Raw genomic sequence first — 16307 nt, forward strand, 5'->3', positions numbered from 1 at the left:
TCAAAAAATAATTAATCAAAATTAGAGATGCACTCAAAATAGAAGAATGTACAATTAATGATAATGCACAAAGTCGCACTCTCCCTCTCTATATTTTTTTTTTTGGTAAATTTCACTGTATTAGAGAACGATTACACGAAAATATGGTATACCCATAGAATTGCTTGACCTTCTCCAGTGTTACACATACTGGCCATTGAATCTAGATTTTGCTGGAATATTACTCATCGAAAATTCACCAACATCCCTAATAGGGAGTGTCATATCACTTGGGGTGTACCGGAGTACACACAAAATATGCAACACCTTGGGGGGTACAAGTAATATGGTACCGCATTAGCAGCCTTGCCGCCCACCGCACAGTAGGGCTGGTGGGGTGTATGATAAAATGTAGTGGGGGTGGTGGAATCATAGTGTACTTACCCCAAGTTGAAGAACCAAATAGCTCTCTTCTTTGTTGTTGATTTTTGAGAGAGAGAGAGAGAGAGTAATGGCGGTGAGAGCAGCAAAAACAGCACTTTTGGAACCTCGAGGGTTTAACTTAAGCAGAAGACTTTTCTCAAACTTCCCTTATTCTCCTCTATCATCACATGCTACAACACCTACACCTCCTCCAGCCGCCGAACCTTCTACAAACCTCTTCGTCTCAGGTACCCCCCTTTCTCACATCTCTGAATCATTTTAAGGGGTTTCTCTTGATTCTTCAATTGTTTTATGCTGTTTTTGTTGATTAACTTATCATCATTTCATTATCATTTTTTATGGTTTAGACCAAGCAATTAGATTAGGGTTAACACCGAAAGTTCTCGAAGTTCAAAACAATTTAAGGGTTTAAGATGTAGGAGACCATACTAGAGGATCAACAACTAATGATTCTGAAACCAGTGAATAGGTTAAGAAGAAGTGTGAAATTAGTTTGATTTAAAAGGTTCAGGGTTTTCGAAATTTGAAATCTTTACCAACCTTTCCTGTAGAACATTGTTGTTATTTTGCTGTTCCGTTGTTGCTTTTTTTTTTTTTAATTGGGATTCTTGATTTAAATATTGATGTTATGAAGAATGAATTTTATGATGTGGTACTTAACATGGACGGCCTGTCAGAATGAATTTCTTATCTTACATCTGATTCATTTGGTTTTAACAATACTATGATCCTTCGGTGACCAAAAAGCATATATGTAAATTACCTTGCTGCGCTAGTTGTATGGACTGTGAAATTGTGTTGCCTGTGCTTCAACTGACAATAAGACTTGCAGGCAGACGATGACATGAATCTGATAATGTATTAGTTAGACAGAATATGAAAATTTTCAAGGGTAGACTGGTATCTTTAGAATCTATCATAGACATTTTGGCTTTATTCGTTTTCATTTTCTAGTGTACCCAGTTATTTTCTGCTTCCACTTTCCACTAATTCGTTATAAAATTGTGTGTGAACACATTAAACTGAGATCATATTATATACATATCCTGCTGTTAATCTTTTGACTTGATTCATATTGGTGAAGCAACTATTAATAAATGTTTGCTACACTATTGTCATAAATGGTTTGTGTCCCTTGGTATTCTACACTATGTTTGCTGATGATTAAAGTGAAGCAGCTTGACCACTGGTTGGCACTCAAATTTCAATTTTGCTATTGGTGTCGGTGTTGTATTATTCTCTCTTTTTTTCTTTTCTTTTCTTTTCATTTTTTTTGTTGGTACTTAACCGTATCTGGTTTACAGGGCTTAGTAAACGTACAACCGACGATGGACTTAGAAAAGCATTTGCAGAGTTCGGTGAAGTCCTTCATGGTAGGGATCTTTTTCTTATGTCAAAGAGTCAGTGGAGTAGAAATTGCTTCCACTGATATGATATTGACCAACCTAATTTGTGGTTGCAGCTAGAGTTGCGAAAGATCGTAACTCGGGATATTCCAGGGGATTTGGTTTTGTAAGATATGCTACTCTGGAAGAGGCTGCAGCGGGTATAGCTGGTATGGATGGCAAGGTGAGCTAAAAGTTTGCTCACAGAGTTTCTTAATCCGTTACAGGTGTTAACAATTAAGAAACTATAGTTACTATATACCTTGGAAGTTACCAGACAATTGAATAGCAGTGAAGAATATGTTTTCATGCGTGAGCTTGACCAAGCTATTCGGGTTACGGACTAATTTGCTCCTTGATATTGTTGAGCTCTAGTTACATGAGTCTCTCAATATCTGTATGCTTTATCTTGATGCTATGTTGATTTTGTGTAGTTTCTGGACGGTTGGGTAATTTTCGCGGAGTACTCAAGACCCAGACCACAGCAACCTCCTCCTCATAACAACGGCGGACATGGTTATAACACACCTCAGTCATCTCCAAGATATTGAATTCGCTGATTCATTAATATCTATAGATATCTCTTATTTTCTCCGAGACTACTTTGGATTTTTCTTTCATCACCTGTGGAATTATCCCAGATATTGTAAGTTATAACATCATTTGGATTATAAAATCAAGTATAACATCATTTGGATTCAACGAAGATTTTGCAAAATTGCAAGTAGTTTTAGTAAAATATGAAAATTCTATGAGTTTAAGCAACAGATTTTGCTGGGAAAAAAAAACAGGGTACAAGTTGAGGGAATCGTTGCGGGTTCTTACTTCTTATTGTAGTTGTGATGCTAGATTGCATAATTTTGTAACGGCAGGCAAAACTTTGTGGCCTAAAAATGATAAAATATTAGTTTACCTGTCATTAGTTTATTTCATACTGCTATCCAAAAGTTTACCAGTAAAATCAAGATATTATGCTATCCAAAATTTACATGAAACAAAAAGATACAAATAGAACAATCAGAATGAACCAGCTCAAGTTGGAATCTAGCTCCAATTAAGAAACCCCGCCCCTCTCTCAGAAGTACATTCGGAAAGTAATCTCGTCAACATCATTCAAAAGTCCAACTTACAATCTGCTTCATTGGTGTTTCACCGTGGAGGCAAGGAGCTCAACTTCTTCTCAAACAGTTTAGCCTGCCGAAGTGAAGCCAAGGCTTCTGCTTGCTTCCCCGCTCGTTTGAAGTTTAGGGCCTTCACCTTCTCAGCCTTGATCTTTTCTTCCAGTAGACTTCTCTCTTGGCTCGAGTTTTCACCCTTTTCATGGCTTGCTTTTGCAGGCTCTGATTTCTCCTGGTGTCTTGGCGCAACAACTTCAGTACCGAGTCCAATTGCTTTCAGGGCTGATAAAAGTTGAGGATCAAGAAGATCCTCAACAACCACATCATCCATTGCTTCTGATTTACTAGTGTTCTGTGAGTCATGTTCTTCCAATTGAGCTTCCAGGGCCTTGGCCAATTCCAACTCTGCTTCAGCTTCTTCCCTCCGGCCTTCCCTTCGGAGCTTCATAGCTTGCCGTTTGTGAGCAAGGGACTCTTGCTGCAACTTGAAGCGATCTCGACTTGAAATTTGTTTGGGAGGTGTGGTGGTACTTTCCTGCTCTTCTTGCACCACAGTTGAAATTTTGGAAGTAGAAACAGATATATCAGTAGGACTTTCACTGGGTTCAGAGTTATCTACTAATTTCTTCTCCAAGAGTTTAGCCTGTCGTAGCTCCTCTCGAGCTTCTACCAATTTCCCTTCTTTCTTCAGAGCAACTGCCTTTTTCTTACGAGCCAGTACTTCTTGTCGAAGAGCAGTTTGGTCAGTGAAAGATTCAGACCCTGGCTCAATAGTTGCTACATAGGTTGGTGCTCTCTTAACAAGGGGTATTGATTTGTTTTGATTTACAGATAGATTGTCATATTTAATTCCAAGTTCATTGCTAGAATTACTTTCATTCCAAGTATTATTACTGGGATCACCAAGAGAACTTTTCGAGCTAACTGCAGTCGGTAAATCCACCGTGTTTACTGATAGAGCCAATTTTCCATCATGTTCAGAGATTCTTTCATCAGTTGACTGAATCAAATTTTCTACCGAATGGTTAACAGGGAGCTGATACATGTCTGAGGTTGAGACGGCCAATGTCCTTGCAGTTGCTTCAGCTACTTCATTTCTCGAACTGACTGACAACTCAGTTACACCTCTTCTTACATCTTCCACAGATTCGATACTTCCATGAGTATATTGGGATATCAAAGGTCCACGACCATCAAATTGAGCATCCATATTAGTATTAAGCTCCATTTCTTTCTTGGGGACTTCCATTTCTGCAATTTGGGCCTCTAATACTTTTGCCTTGTCAAGCACTTCATCGGCTTCATCAGATTCTCCTTGGCGCCTAAGAGCGAGTGCTTTCCTTTTCAAGCCTAGAAGTTCCCTTTGCATTTCAGCTTTACTTCTCCGTGGTCTTACAGCTGTAATTGCCGGAGCTCCAGTCCTAGCTGAACCACTAACATTCTCTGAATCAACCCTAGTTTGCTTAGGTTTTAGTGCCATGCTTGCAGGTTCAACGTCTTCGTCCCATCCCAAATTTGAAAGCAGTGAGAGTAATGCCGGATCACGCATATCTTGTTCTGTCACTTCGGTGTCATCTTCCTCCTCCCCACTAGGAAAAATACCAGGAACCTCTGCATTCCCCTCTTTTAACCCTGAGTCTTTACTGATGACATTATAGGTTCTCGCTTTTGGAGTATTCTCCACCTCTTCAAGTTGACGTTCAAGAACACTTCCTTTTTTCAACTCCTCTTCTGCCTCGTCAACTCGTCCTTCTCTTCTCAAAGCAAGTGCTTTCTTTTTCAGAGCCAAAACCTCTCTCTGAATCATGAGTTTACTTTTTTGCGGCACTTTGTGTTCTGTGCTTTTCAGCGGTGTTGCAGATTCATTAGCAAAATCACTCAAGTTTGAGGATCTTTCATCTCTTTGAGAACTCGGAACCTTCTCAGTAACAGAATTTGGGGGGGAAGAAGTGTTCCCTTGAGACTGCATATCTTCGAAGTCCTTCTCAAGTAGCTTTGCTTTCTTAAGCAGTGCCATTGCTTCTGCAATATTACCTGCTCGTTTTTGACTAACAGCTTCTCTTTTAAGTGACCGGATTTCCTCCAATAATGATTCCCTATCCAGTGGAACAGCTTCTGGCAAACTTTCCTCTGGGTAATCAGAATCTTCATCCCAACCTAGTGATTTCAGTGCCAATGCCATCTCTGGGTCATTCATATCCTCATCCATCACATCAATGTTACCATCCATACCATAATCATCAGAAAAATTCACAAGGGGTTGAAAGTCTAGGAAAGTATCCTTATCATACTGCATTAACACATCTTCAGATTTATCATCATCCATATCGCGAATGAGAGCAGAAAGTTCATCATCGGAATTTTCCGCACCACCCAACAATTCCTGTTCTTCTAATTGCCTTTCAAGAACTTTGGCTTTCTTTAGTTCTTCCTTCGCTTCTGCAAGTTTACCTTCCCGCTTCAACAACAGAGCTCTTTTCTTGTGAGCAATGACCTGGCTTTTATCAATGCTACCAGCTCCCTTACCTGAACTAGAGCTTTTATGATCCTCTCCGATAAGACTAGACAATTCGCCCTCCAGTGTCATTTTTGCAGGCTTCTTATTAGCTTCATGGACATCTTCATCAGTCCATCCCAGTTCTTTCAGTTCAGATGCAAGATCATCTTTAGCTCCACCTACTTGGGAGGAAAGCTTACTCCTTTTTCCAGGCATTTCACCTTCGTCGTTGTTTTTCTTTGCCCCACCAGAGCTGGTTGAAGTCATTGCCCTTCTCCGATTCTTTCTTAGTGCCACTTCTAGTGCCCCAGCCTGCCTCTCCAGTTCCTTTCCTCTCTTGTAGGCTTTTAGAGCCTCACCAGGCTTTCCTTCCCCTTTGAGAATACGATATTTATTTTTCTCTTCCAAGGCCTGTTGACGCAACTCATCCGGACTTGCACCCATTTCATCTAAGGACTCATTCTGTGTGCCAACAGAAAGACTCCTCAGGATATCACCTTCTGCATCTGCACGTAAGGAGTCCCTCTGGGAGCTTGAACCAGAAGCATAGTTTGTCGCCCTTTGGGGGTCGGTCGATGCCAAGGACCGCTTGCTATCAACACCTAGAATTTCATTTAATACCTCAGCCTCATTTTTTGGTGTCAACTTTGATCCACCTGAATAAAATGAGGGATGGTTAGATACCAGCAGATATCTCATAAGTTGGGTTTACTTTTCTTAAAGCATGTGCATCTCCAGCATGCAACCATTATGAAACTTAAATACCCTTAATATAACTATATCTACCAGAAGTTAGGATGAAACTATAAATGTATCTGTAAGTTCTATAACTACCACAACTGATATCAAAACTGTAAGGTTAGTTTTGTTAGACGGGCCATGAAGTTAACATCAATACAACACAGTGACGTCTAACTCTTCTTATGATTAACTCGACGCACTTATGCAGCATGATCAGACATGTAAAAACAAGAGTTCAGATAATGGAAACTAATGTATTCAACCTTAATTTGTACTCCGTAAAGAAAACCTAAGTCCCACCTTTATTTTTGTTCCCATTTCGCATCTCAAAACGCGCTGCCTCTTCAAGTTTCTTACAGGGGCCACATATTCGCACTGCTGAATCACCTTGTCCACGTAATAACATTCTCTGCTGGGTGCAACTACCACAAAATATGCCTCCACATCTGCGGCAGTGATGCTGAAAATGACAATATATACCATCAAGAAGTGAGAACACAGTACTTAAAACGGCAGAGACAGAATCAAAACGTTGAAATTAATGCCACTCCTAGTTTCTGCATATCGGTTATAATTAAGCACCAAATCACCTCAAATCCTCCGAGGAATTCCCAATCAGTGCACCAACTTGGTTTTTACATCATCAGCAATATGCCAGCTCAAATTAACTACTAGCCAATACCGAGGTTTAACTCCGCATAGTACACAATATATCATGCTGTGTTGCCTTCTATCACACCCTTATATCTTAATCGACGGGTTTTGTTTGGTATAAAACTCTTAATTCAGAAACTTAATTAAATCGATGTAACTTCAACTTCTATGATATAAAAATCTCCTTATATAGCAACATCACTTCCAAAATCAGCAACCAAATGTGAGTAATTATCAAGGTACCCTATTACCAAGTAATTCACTAAAACAACAAAATGATGATTTCCCAAATTGAATTAATAAGAAAAAAAAAAAGGTTAATCTCTCTTATTCAATATACATTCTTACCATACAAGCCCATAAAATCTCAGTTAAAACTTGGAAAAAAATTCATAAGATTTTGAACTTCTCCTCCAACATCGGTAAATAGCCATATAAATTATAAGATTAGAAAACCACACAACATTAATTTATATTGATTATTGCGATATGGGTTTCAAGAGAAAGATCATGAATGAACGAATTGAATTGGAAATTAGTTAATAAGATGATGGGAAGAAATAGGCAAATCAGAACAAACCTTTCTATTGATGAAACTGAATTGAGAGGAACAACCTTGACAGTGAGATGCATCAACGACCCAAGTATTTCCTCGCAAAGATGGTTTTGGTGGTAAACCAATTTTCTCTAACATGGCTGCTTCGTTTAGTTTTTCAGAGAGAGATGAGAGATCCAGACGTTAATGAGAAAGATCGAAGAAGAAACTTTTAACAAGAAGTCATTGAAGAAGCTTGTTTACTTCCCTCCTCTTCAGAATGGATGTGGCCCATGTGGGACTTGGAAGGTTTGATATCATATTTTCCGCTGTAAGTTAACTTAGAGTGTACAAGTTCCGGCATGGCAGGTAAATTAGGGCAACTCTATGTAGACGGACATGAGATACAATTACAACACGGTTAAGGGACACGTCAAATCTAAAATATCAGGTTACATAGGCATATTTTATGTATTACACACCATTAAAATAAGATTTAACAAATCAATACTCAACAAAAGAATCACTCTTACTCAAAAAATACTTCATTACTACCTAAATAAAAATATTGAAATAATAATCAAGTCTTTCGTGAATAATGCTTGAATTTGATTAAAAAATAAATAAATTAGCGTCATATTCAGTTTATTTTGATTTTCCAAACCAAAATGAATTACTTATGGCGTGTTTGAAAGTGTCCATCTAGTTTATGCAAAGTGTCAAATGTCGATTTTCACGGAACATACGACGTGGTGTGTCCATCGCGTGTCTGAAAGTGTCGTACCCGTGTTGTGTCCGACATAGTTACGACATCTTTCTAGACATGTCCACACAACATATGGGAAAATAGAGGTAGGATAAATGTGGGAGAATTATTTCAGATCCTAAATTTAAAAGTGGACACATATTTTCCCCAAACCCAGTCCGATACATATCCCAATGTTAGAGTCGTATCCCTTTTCACCATTTATATTGTTCCACATCACGTACAATAATTATCCCTTTACATTGTTCTGCCTCCAGTAAGGAAGAACAAATAATTATAGTCATTATTACTAGCTCGATACCTAGATAATGCATCAAAATAAGTTTTGATACTTAATATTCCCATTTTATTGGAGTAGTAACTACCTGTTGTTGGGTGTTTGATAACTAGGTTTTCGTTTGGGGAAAAAATGAAATTATCTCCACCATAAATAATCCTCCTGGTAAATAAGATTGATCCTATAAAAAAATAAAAAAGGGACTCCTATGCCCAAATTAGTAATAGTTATTTATAGGAATTTTTAGTGTTACATATAGCACCTTTTAGGATTTAGGTCTATTGTATTTATACGTTTATGTTTCTGGGAGAAATATCGATTATGAGATGTGGTGACTTACCCATCAAGAAATATAGAAACTTCTGAAAAAGCGGGGGTCTAACAACCACACCAAATATTTCGTTTAGCAATCTGTATGGACTAACTCCAATATACTTTCAATAGAATCAACTAGACAGTCAGACTCGATCCTAAGAAAAGTATATTCAAGAGTTATATCTTAATCTCTTAATTCAATCTACAATCAAAAAAATAGGAATTTACGACCCCGATTGAATAGAAGAAATAACTTGGGCGATATCAAAAACCAATATCCAAGTGTTAATCAATTTACTCAACAACCAAAGGTTGGATTCACAATTGATTGAACTTACACACAACCTGTGATATTTCAATTATATAGAAAATATAATGCGGAAAAGAAATAACACAGACACCAGAAGTTTTGTTAACGAGGAAACCGCAAATGCAGAAAAACCCCGGGACCTAGTCCAAATTTAAACACCACACTGTACTAAGACATTACAGACACTAGCCTACTCCAAGTTAACTTCGGACTGGAATGTAGTTGAGTCTTAACCAATCTCACACTGATCAAGGTACGGTCGCGTTCCTTACGCCTCTAGAACCACGCCGGATTCTGCTCACTTGATTCCCTTAGCTGATCTCACCCACAACTAAGAGTTGCTACGACCCAAAGTCGAAGACTTGATAAACCAATTTGTCTCACACAAAAAAGTCTATTTAATAGATAAATCTGTCTCCCACAGATATACCTATGAGTTTTGTTCCGTCTTTTGATAAATCAGGGAGAACATGAACCAATTGATACACCAGACTTATATTCCCGAAAAATAGCCTAGTAATATCAATCACCTCACAATAATCTTAATCGTATAGTAGCGAAACAAGATATTGTGGAACCACACGATGAGACGAAGATGTTTGTGACTACTTTTTATCTTGCCTATCGGAGATTGAATCTCGAGCAAATCTTAGAGAAGATAGTAATCAATACGAAAGAAAATGGCAAGATCATAACACGTAACTACAGGGAAAATAGTTGGATCTGGCTTCAAAATCACGATGAAGTCTTTAAGTCGTTAACCTACTGGGTTTTGGAAAAACCTAAGGTTAAAGGAGAATCGACTCTAGCCGGAACTACTATCACACATGAGGTGTGGGGATTAGGTTTCCCAGTTGCTAGAGTTCCCCCTTATATAGTCTTCAAATCAGGGTTTGCAATCAAAGTTACCTTGGTAACAAAGCATTCAATATTCACCGTTAGATGAAAACCTGATTAGACACAAGCTAATATCTTTCAACCGTTAGATCAAAATTAGTTTGTTACACACAAATGAAAAGTGACTTCATTTAGATATGATTAACCGTACCTAAACGTGTACACCTTTATTGGCTCAACAATAGTTAACCGAAGTTAGCCATATGAACACTTTCATATCAACCTTGTTCATCTTAACCATAACTAGTTCAAATGACTCAAATGAAACTAATTCTAGAGTTGTTCAATTGTTTATATTCTCATAGAATTATACAAGACACAATTGAAGCAAAATCGATTTTGATTCACTCAAATCAATTCATGAACATTATAGCCACGGTTTGCAAAAGATTGCATTCCTTATTATATAAATGTATTAGTTCATAAACAAACTGATTTTAGAACATAACCTACTCAAGTCTGCCTACGGGTACCCATACCTAAGTGGTCGGACTAAGTTTGGGTTCGTCAGTATGCGAACGCGTACGCATACCTTCCAAACTCAGTTGAATTTCCGAAACTTGAAACTCATGCCAGTACGCATAGGTATGCATACTAAGTTCCCGGACTTTCATTAACCAACCAGTACGCATACGGGTATGCATACTATGGTTCCCGGACTTGGAATAACTTGCAATAGTTAGCATACAAGTATGCATACTATGTTATATCCAATCATGGTTATTTGTTCTAAACTCCCATTTCAATCATTAAAATATTCTTAGAAGACGACAATAGCTGTCTCACACAAACTATTAGCTTCAAAGCAATTTTCAAGTGATCGAATGATCAATACGAAACATTCTGAGTCTACATCAAATGACTGTCTCATACAAATCATGTAAGATGTTACAAGGCGATTTTCACATGATTATCTTTTGACTTTCGTCAAGAATATAAGATGAACTTCGTTAAAGTGAAAGCTTACCAACACATATTTCGATAAATATGTAAGCGAGTTAAACTCAGCTTGAAATATCAAATGTGTATAATCGAAGTCTATATAGCTATACGACTTTTGTCTCAAATAGGAGATAGAGTAGATAGACTTTTGAGTCATAGATGAGTTCAAGTCTCCACATACCTTTTGTTGATGAAGTTCCACAAGTTCCCCTTAGTAGTTCTCCGTCTTCAATCGATGAACACCGTGAAGTCTAATGCTCAACTACACTTTCTATCATAATCCGAGACTTAGCTATAAGTAGACTATAAATCAAGACTTATAGTTTTGGAAACTAAACTTGACAACAAGCTTGAGATAGCAACGCTTGTGAGTTGGACCGAGAAGTGCTCTGACAACTTCCATATCTTTTTTTTATGGTTCAAAAAAAAAGTAAATCAATGGAGATGAGTCGGTGGAAATGGCTTAGCTGACTAGTAGTTGTTGTGGTCCAGACTGGATTGGTAGCATCTGCGAGCGAAACTGGCCTGTCGTCGTTGCTGATGAGACTTGATATTTAGTAGTTGCATGAAACTAGGATGGTCGTTATTTTCGACGAAACTGGACTAACAACAGTTACATAAAACTGGAATTGCAGCAATTATTGGTGCACCGCTTAACGTCGTAGTTTTCCCATAATTTGTATTAAAATATAAGAGTACACACATAACCCACGCTTAATCCTGTAACTTGTAGTATGGTTAAGAAGTTAGGATTCCCTTTTTCATGATTGTCGGCGACTGAAATCCAGACTATGGAGTTGATACGTAACGCACCCCCAATCGTAGTCCATCAATGTTGAAGTACTACGCATCTCTCCCCAAAAAATTCAAAAACAAGTTCAATATACACATATTTTCTCTCTCATTAACACTCAGTGTGTGAAGTAAATTTTTGGGTTATGGTATGACATCTCAAAATTATAAATCGAGATGGATGTTGCAGTATTAATTGGTCAATGGAGAAAGTGCGGGTAATGTTGCTGACGTGGTAGGAACTCATTCTCGTATGTAAAAAACATGTTACCAGCCTCTTAATATGTCATGTTTTTGTATGAAATGTTAGAGCTAATGTTATTATTGAATAAAACAAGGGTATTATTTGGCTAACACGGTTATAAAAGTTACAGTTGAGATTTTTTATGAATACTTGAAAAGGTACGAGAAGTCGCTAGCTAGTTTTCAACGGTGAATCGTTGGTCAAAAGTGAAAAGAAGAGAGTACCAAGTACACCACCAACTTTTTCGTTCAACAACCTGTTGGAGTAATTCGATTGCGGTAAATGAGGATTCGTTGCTCGGACTTGAAAAGATTTTTAAAACAAAAATATATACAAAATTTGTCACAGGATCAAGAGATACTGGGACTCAGGATTCCACCAATTCTTATACTCATGCGAATCAACTATTAATTCTAGACAATTATAGCTTTTAATGATAACAAATATCGACTCTTTTCTTTGCCAAAACAAATAGATTCTATAAAGTATTAGATGTAAATCATAAGCATGATGCATCAAGAGTTCCTAGACTAAGCATACATCATCAGATAAAATCACAAATAATCAAGAAAAATCATAAATCAACTCATAATAGTGCAAATAGTCATAAAAGAATTAAATAGAATTACTCATGCATAAAGAATGGTTTCCTCCATAATCCCAGTAACGGGGTTTAGCTATTCATAATAATCATGTTCTAAAAATATATATTTGATGCTCAAAATATGATTAAAAGAGTCAAAAGTTATAAAACAGTGATTCTAAGACTCACAGAATACGTCCAAAAATAAACGATACCAGGGAACTGCAGTAAAGTAACGACACTCCGCTGCTGTTGTTGACGCTGCGGAAAATAAGACTGCTCTGTGCAGTCTGTTCTTCGTGTTCTTCAAGGTCCTCTAATGACGGCAGCAGCAGGTGGGAATTGCTGTTAATCCTTCTTCTTCGCTCCTCTGCGTCCCAAACCTTCCCAAACTCTTGATAACCCCTATATGACTCGAAACAATCTAATATATACTTAAACAGGTCCACTAAATCTTCCCCAAAATTCTCCTTTTCTCTCCACAGCAAGTTACGTATATTTCCTCTCTTTCTTCTTTTTACGCGTCTACTAAGCTATTCCCTTGCCACAAAACTCTCCAATGACTTGAAGAAGACCAAGTGCAAGTATAGTTAGCGTGAAAATCTCCCAGAAATTCCTCACAAAATCTTTGAACTCAATCAGCAGCGCACGTGTCCTGTTGAACTTCGATTCAATTTTTCCGGCATTCCAGCCCAATTGTTTGCGTCCAATAGATTGTACTAGGCCTGTTTAGTCATGAGAAATCCATCCCAATGGTTTCCAGCGTTTTAATCTCCCTAAAATTCCCAAAGAATCGAACTCTAAATCTGCCAGTGAAACTTCATTTTTTCCCGCCAAAATTCTAAGTTTGAAATGTGAAGAAGAAATGGGGCGCCCCTATCCAGAGTAGGGGTGCCTTTAGCATCTGACTTGGGTGCCCTGGGGTGGCCCTTATCCAAAACGCGGGTGCTAAAATCGCTTTCTCAGGGATGTTTTCAACACTTTTTCGGGGTTCCTCCGGGGTATTTCTGGGGTGCTTCCGGTACACTTCTGGGACGCTTCCGGGATGTTATCTACGGAGATCCAAATGCCGTATTTTTAGCCAATTTCGCCGCAAAGCCTTATTTTTCCAAAAACACCTACAAATAAATAAAATAACCAAATAAGTACAAATTCGAGCACTAACAATATATACAATTAAGATATATTAGACACATAAATGCGTCTATCACAACCTGTATGGGAAAATCCTAATATGAAATAATGTTCTAGGGTTTAATCAGCTTAGCGGTACCACACCTCTACATGGATATATGGTCTTTGAAGAAAAAACCAGAAGGAAATCCTTGTAAAGAAGAAGCCAGTGATGAAAAAAAGAAACATAAATATGAAGATAATTCAGCAGTATCATCTTGTATTCATGAGGTATCAGATCCATTTCAATCAGAAGCAATACAATGTCTAGAACATGGAGAATCAGTGATGGTATCAGCTGGTAAAATTGTTATTTATACATCTCCAATCATATGGTAATGTTGGCTTATTGATGATATGTAACTATTCAACCTAATGCTTCTTGGCGTAGTATGCAATATTACATTATATGAGAGATAGAGAAAAAGGTGTTGTTTGGGAAGAGAATATCGTAATGGCACTAAACAATTCACGCTTTGTGTTTCTGGCTGCAACAGTGGCCTAATGGCAAGGATTTTGAATCAAATGTGGTGCGAAGATGACAATCCTGATGAACTGCTTAAAAATTCATTTTTATCAATTTCAGTCTGACCGTGCCATTCTTGTTATTCAGAGACAAGCGGAAAAACTGGAAGAAGAGAAATATTCAATTATGATCGAAGAAGAAAATAGCTCGATAAATAATGCGAGTTTTACTAAAGCATTGGCCTTTTAACCTTCAACCTTTTAATTATATATATATATAAAGATGTAACTATCTGATTATGAGGATATATATATATATATATATATATATATATATATATATATATATATATATTTAATTGTGATGAGATGGTTTAGGGTTTGCATTTGGTGTGAACATCATTATGCTATTATAAAAAAGTGTTGTTGATGATGAAATTAAGATTTGGATGACTTTATGGACTGGTATATAATGGTAAGGATAACCAAAAGTAGCTAGTATGTGTAGTTTCACTAATATCAGGGTCTTCTTTACTACTATGTCTCAAACACAAATGGGGTTTGTTTCATATCTCATTTTTACGATCGAATCTACGAGAGATCTCCGATAGGAATCAGTCCTGCTATAGATCCCAAATGCATAAGGATCGGTCTTGCTATAGCTCCCCAATAAGAACCGGACCACCAATCCATTAATTTCTTTCAACTAGGAAACAAGATATGTATATCTACTTCCTTAAACTCATGTAACCAAACATATTTTTCTAGACATGAAATCAATCTTAAGTTCATTACACCATCTTGTAGCAAGTTACAAAGATTATGTCTATGTCGCAATTACAACGTTCAAAAGATAGACGTTATACTTAGTAATTCAATATACGCAGTTGTGAAACAACTTGTATGTTCTTCCTTGACACTTTGATCACAATAAGATGATCAAGTCTCTAATACCAGAGTTTCATATATATAACTTCGCATGTTATGTTTTCAGTGTAAACGACTTGAAATTAACGTACATAGAAAAGGAAACAAGTCAAGTATTGCATAACTAACTTCAAATAAAATGATGATGTCTTCGTTGATGTCGATACGTCTTCAGAATCTTCAGGTCTTCAGAGTAATACTTGTATGTCTCAACATTTCTAGACTTCCTAGTTTAACCTAATGAAGTTGACTCTAGTAATCTAATCAAGCGACTTTGAGTTTCGATACTAAAATATAATGTAACACCCCGTGTTTTAGCATGGCGCATGCTCAAAGATGCGCCATGGCCTGAGATGAAGCTTCATCCAAATCTTCCTTTGCATAGTAAAAGGAACATTGGTTTAGGCCAATACGCTGCCAAAAATGACATATTGCGTGGGTATATTGGTCATGGCCAATGTGGTACCAAGAAGGTGAAAGTTGTGATTTATATTGTCTTAAGGCCAATCTCGCACCACAATGGTGAAATAGCCCAGAGCAGGCTGACCTTGACAATGTACAACCATCAAGGCTGAACATTGGAGTGGCATATGGGCCAAAGCCGAAAGTACAGCCATCATGTATCTTCACTGGACCTGGCTTAGGAGTGTTCAGCCATCATGGTCGGATAATGAAATTGGCCTGTGAGCCAGAACTAAATGTACAACCATCATGGCCGAGTAATCAGAGAAACATGGTAACGACCATGAATAGTGAAGCAAGCACCTCGAAAATGGTACTTGGTGAATGTCATTTTCCTCCCCTAATCTAAGTTATAAAAATGAATTTAAAACATATATAGGTAGGGGTAGTTGGTTGAAGGTGCATATGCGGACCACGCACCAAGTAAGCTTCATAGCTTAGCCGAAAGAGTATAAATGATGCTTGGACCTCATTTATAGCTGCGTAGCTTTGCCAATGGAGCATATTAAGCATGGGCATCACTATGCCATGTCGCGGATTAAATATGCATCACTCGGATGCGTTTTGACGGAACATCCTACACGGACTAGGCCATTATCATTATTGTTTGGCCACGGCCTTGCAACACGAGTTGGCTTAAGTTGTTGTCCCTTAGTGGATGAACTAAGGTCTGTGCTTGATATCTTTAGAGTAGGGAAGGGTACGTAGGCAGTCGCAATAAGTTGCAGCATTGCCGGTCCAGCACTTTATCGCTCATATCATCTAATTACGAGATGATTGCAGCATATTGGCCTCTCATAT

General features: G+C 37.7%; 2 protein-coding genes across 2 annotated transcripts; one reads left to right on the forward strand and one right to left on the reverse strand.

Annotated features, from left to right (window-relative positions):
- The first annotated feature begins 418 nt into the window (after positions 1-418).
- LOC113319739 (organelle RRM domain-containing protein 2, mitochondrial-like) lies at positions 419-2547 on the forward strand. The gene is made up of 4 exons (XM_026567985.1): positions 419-650; positions 1728-1796; positions 1886-1992; positions 2243-2547. The coding sequence occupies exons 1-4, from the start codon at positions 491-493 to the stop codon at positions 2357-2359; spliced, it is 453 nt and encodes a 150-aa protein (XP_026423770.1). The 5' UTR covers positions 419-490; the 3' UTR covers positions 2360-2547.
- Positions 2548-2777: 230 nt separating this feature from the next.
- Positions 2778-7602, reverse strand: LOC113319738. The gene is made up of 3 exons (XM_026567984.1): positions 7399-7602; positions 6465-6624; positions 2778-6079 (listed from the first exon to the last, which is right to left on the reverse strand). The coding sequence occupies exons 1-3, from the start codon at positions 7510-7512 to the stop codon at positions 2958-2960; spliced, it is 3396 nt and encodes a 1131-aa protein (XP_026423769.1). The 5' UTR covers positions 7513-7602; the 3' UTR covers positions 2778-2957.
- Positions 7603-16307: the final 8705 nt, after the last annotated feature.

Source organism: Papaver somniferum, chromosome 10, assembly GCF_003573695.1.
Source record: "Papaver somniferum cultivar HN1 chromosome 10, ASM357369v1, whole genome shotgun sequence".
Classification (NCBI taxonomy): domain Eukaryota; kingdom Viridiplantae; phylum Streptophyta; class Magnoliopsida; order Ranunculales; family Papaveraceae; genus Papaver; species Papaver somniferum.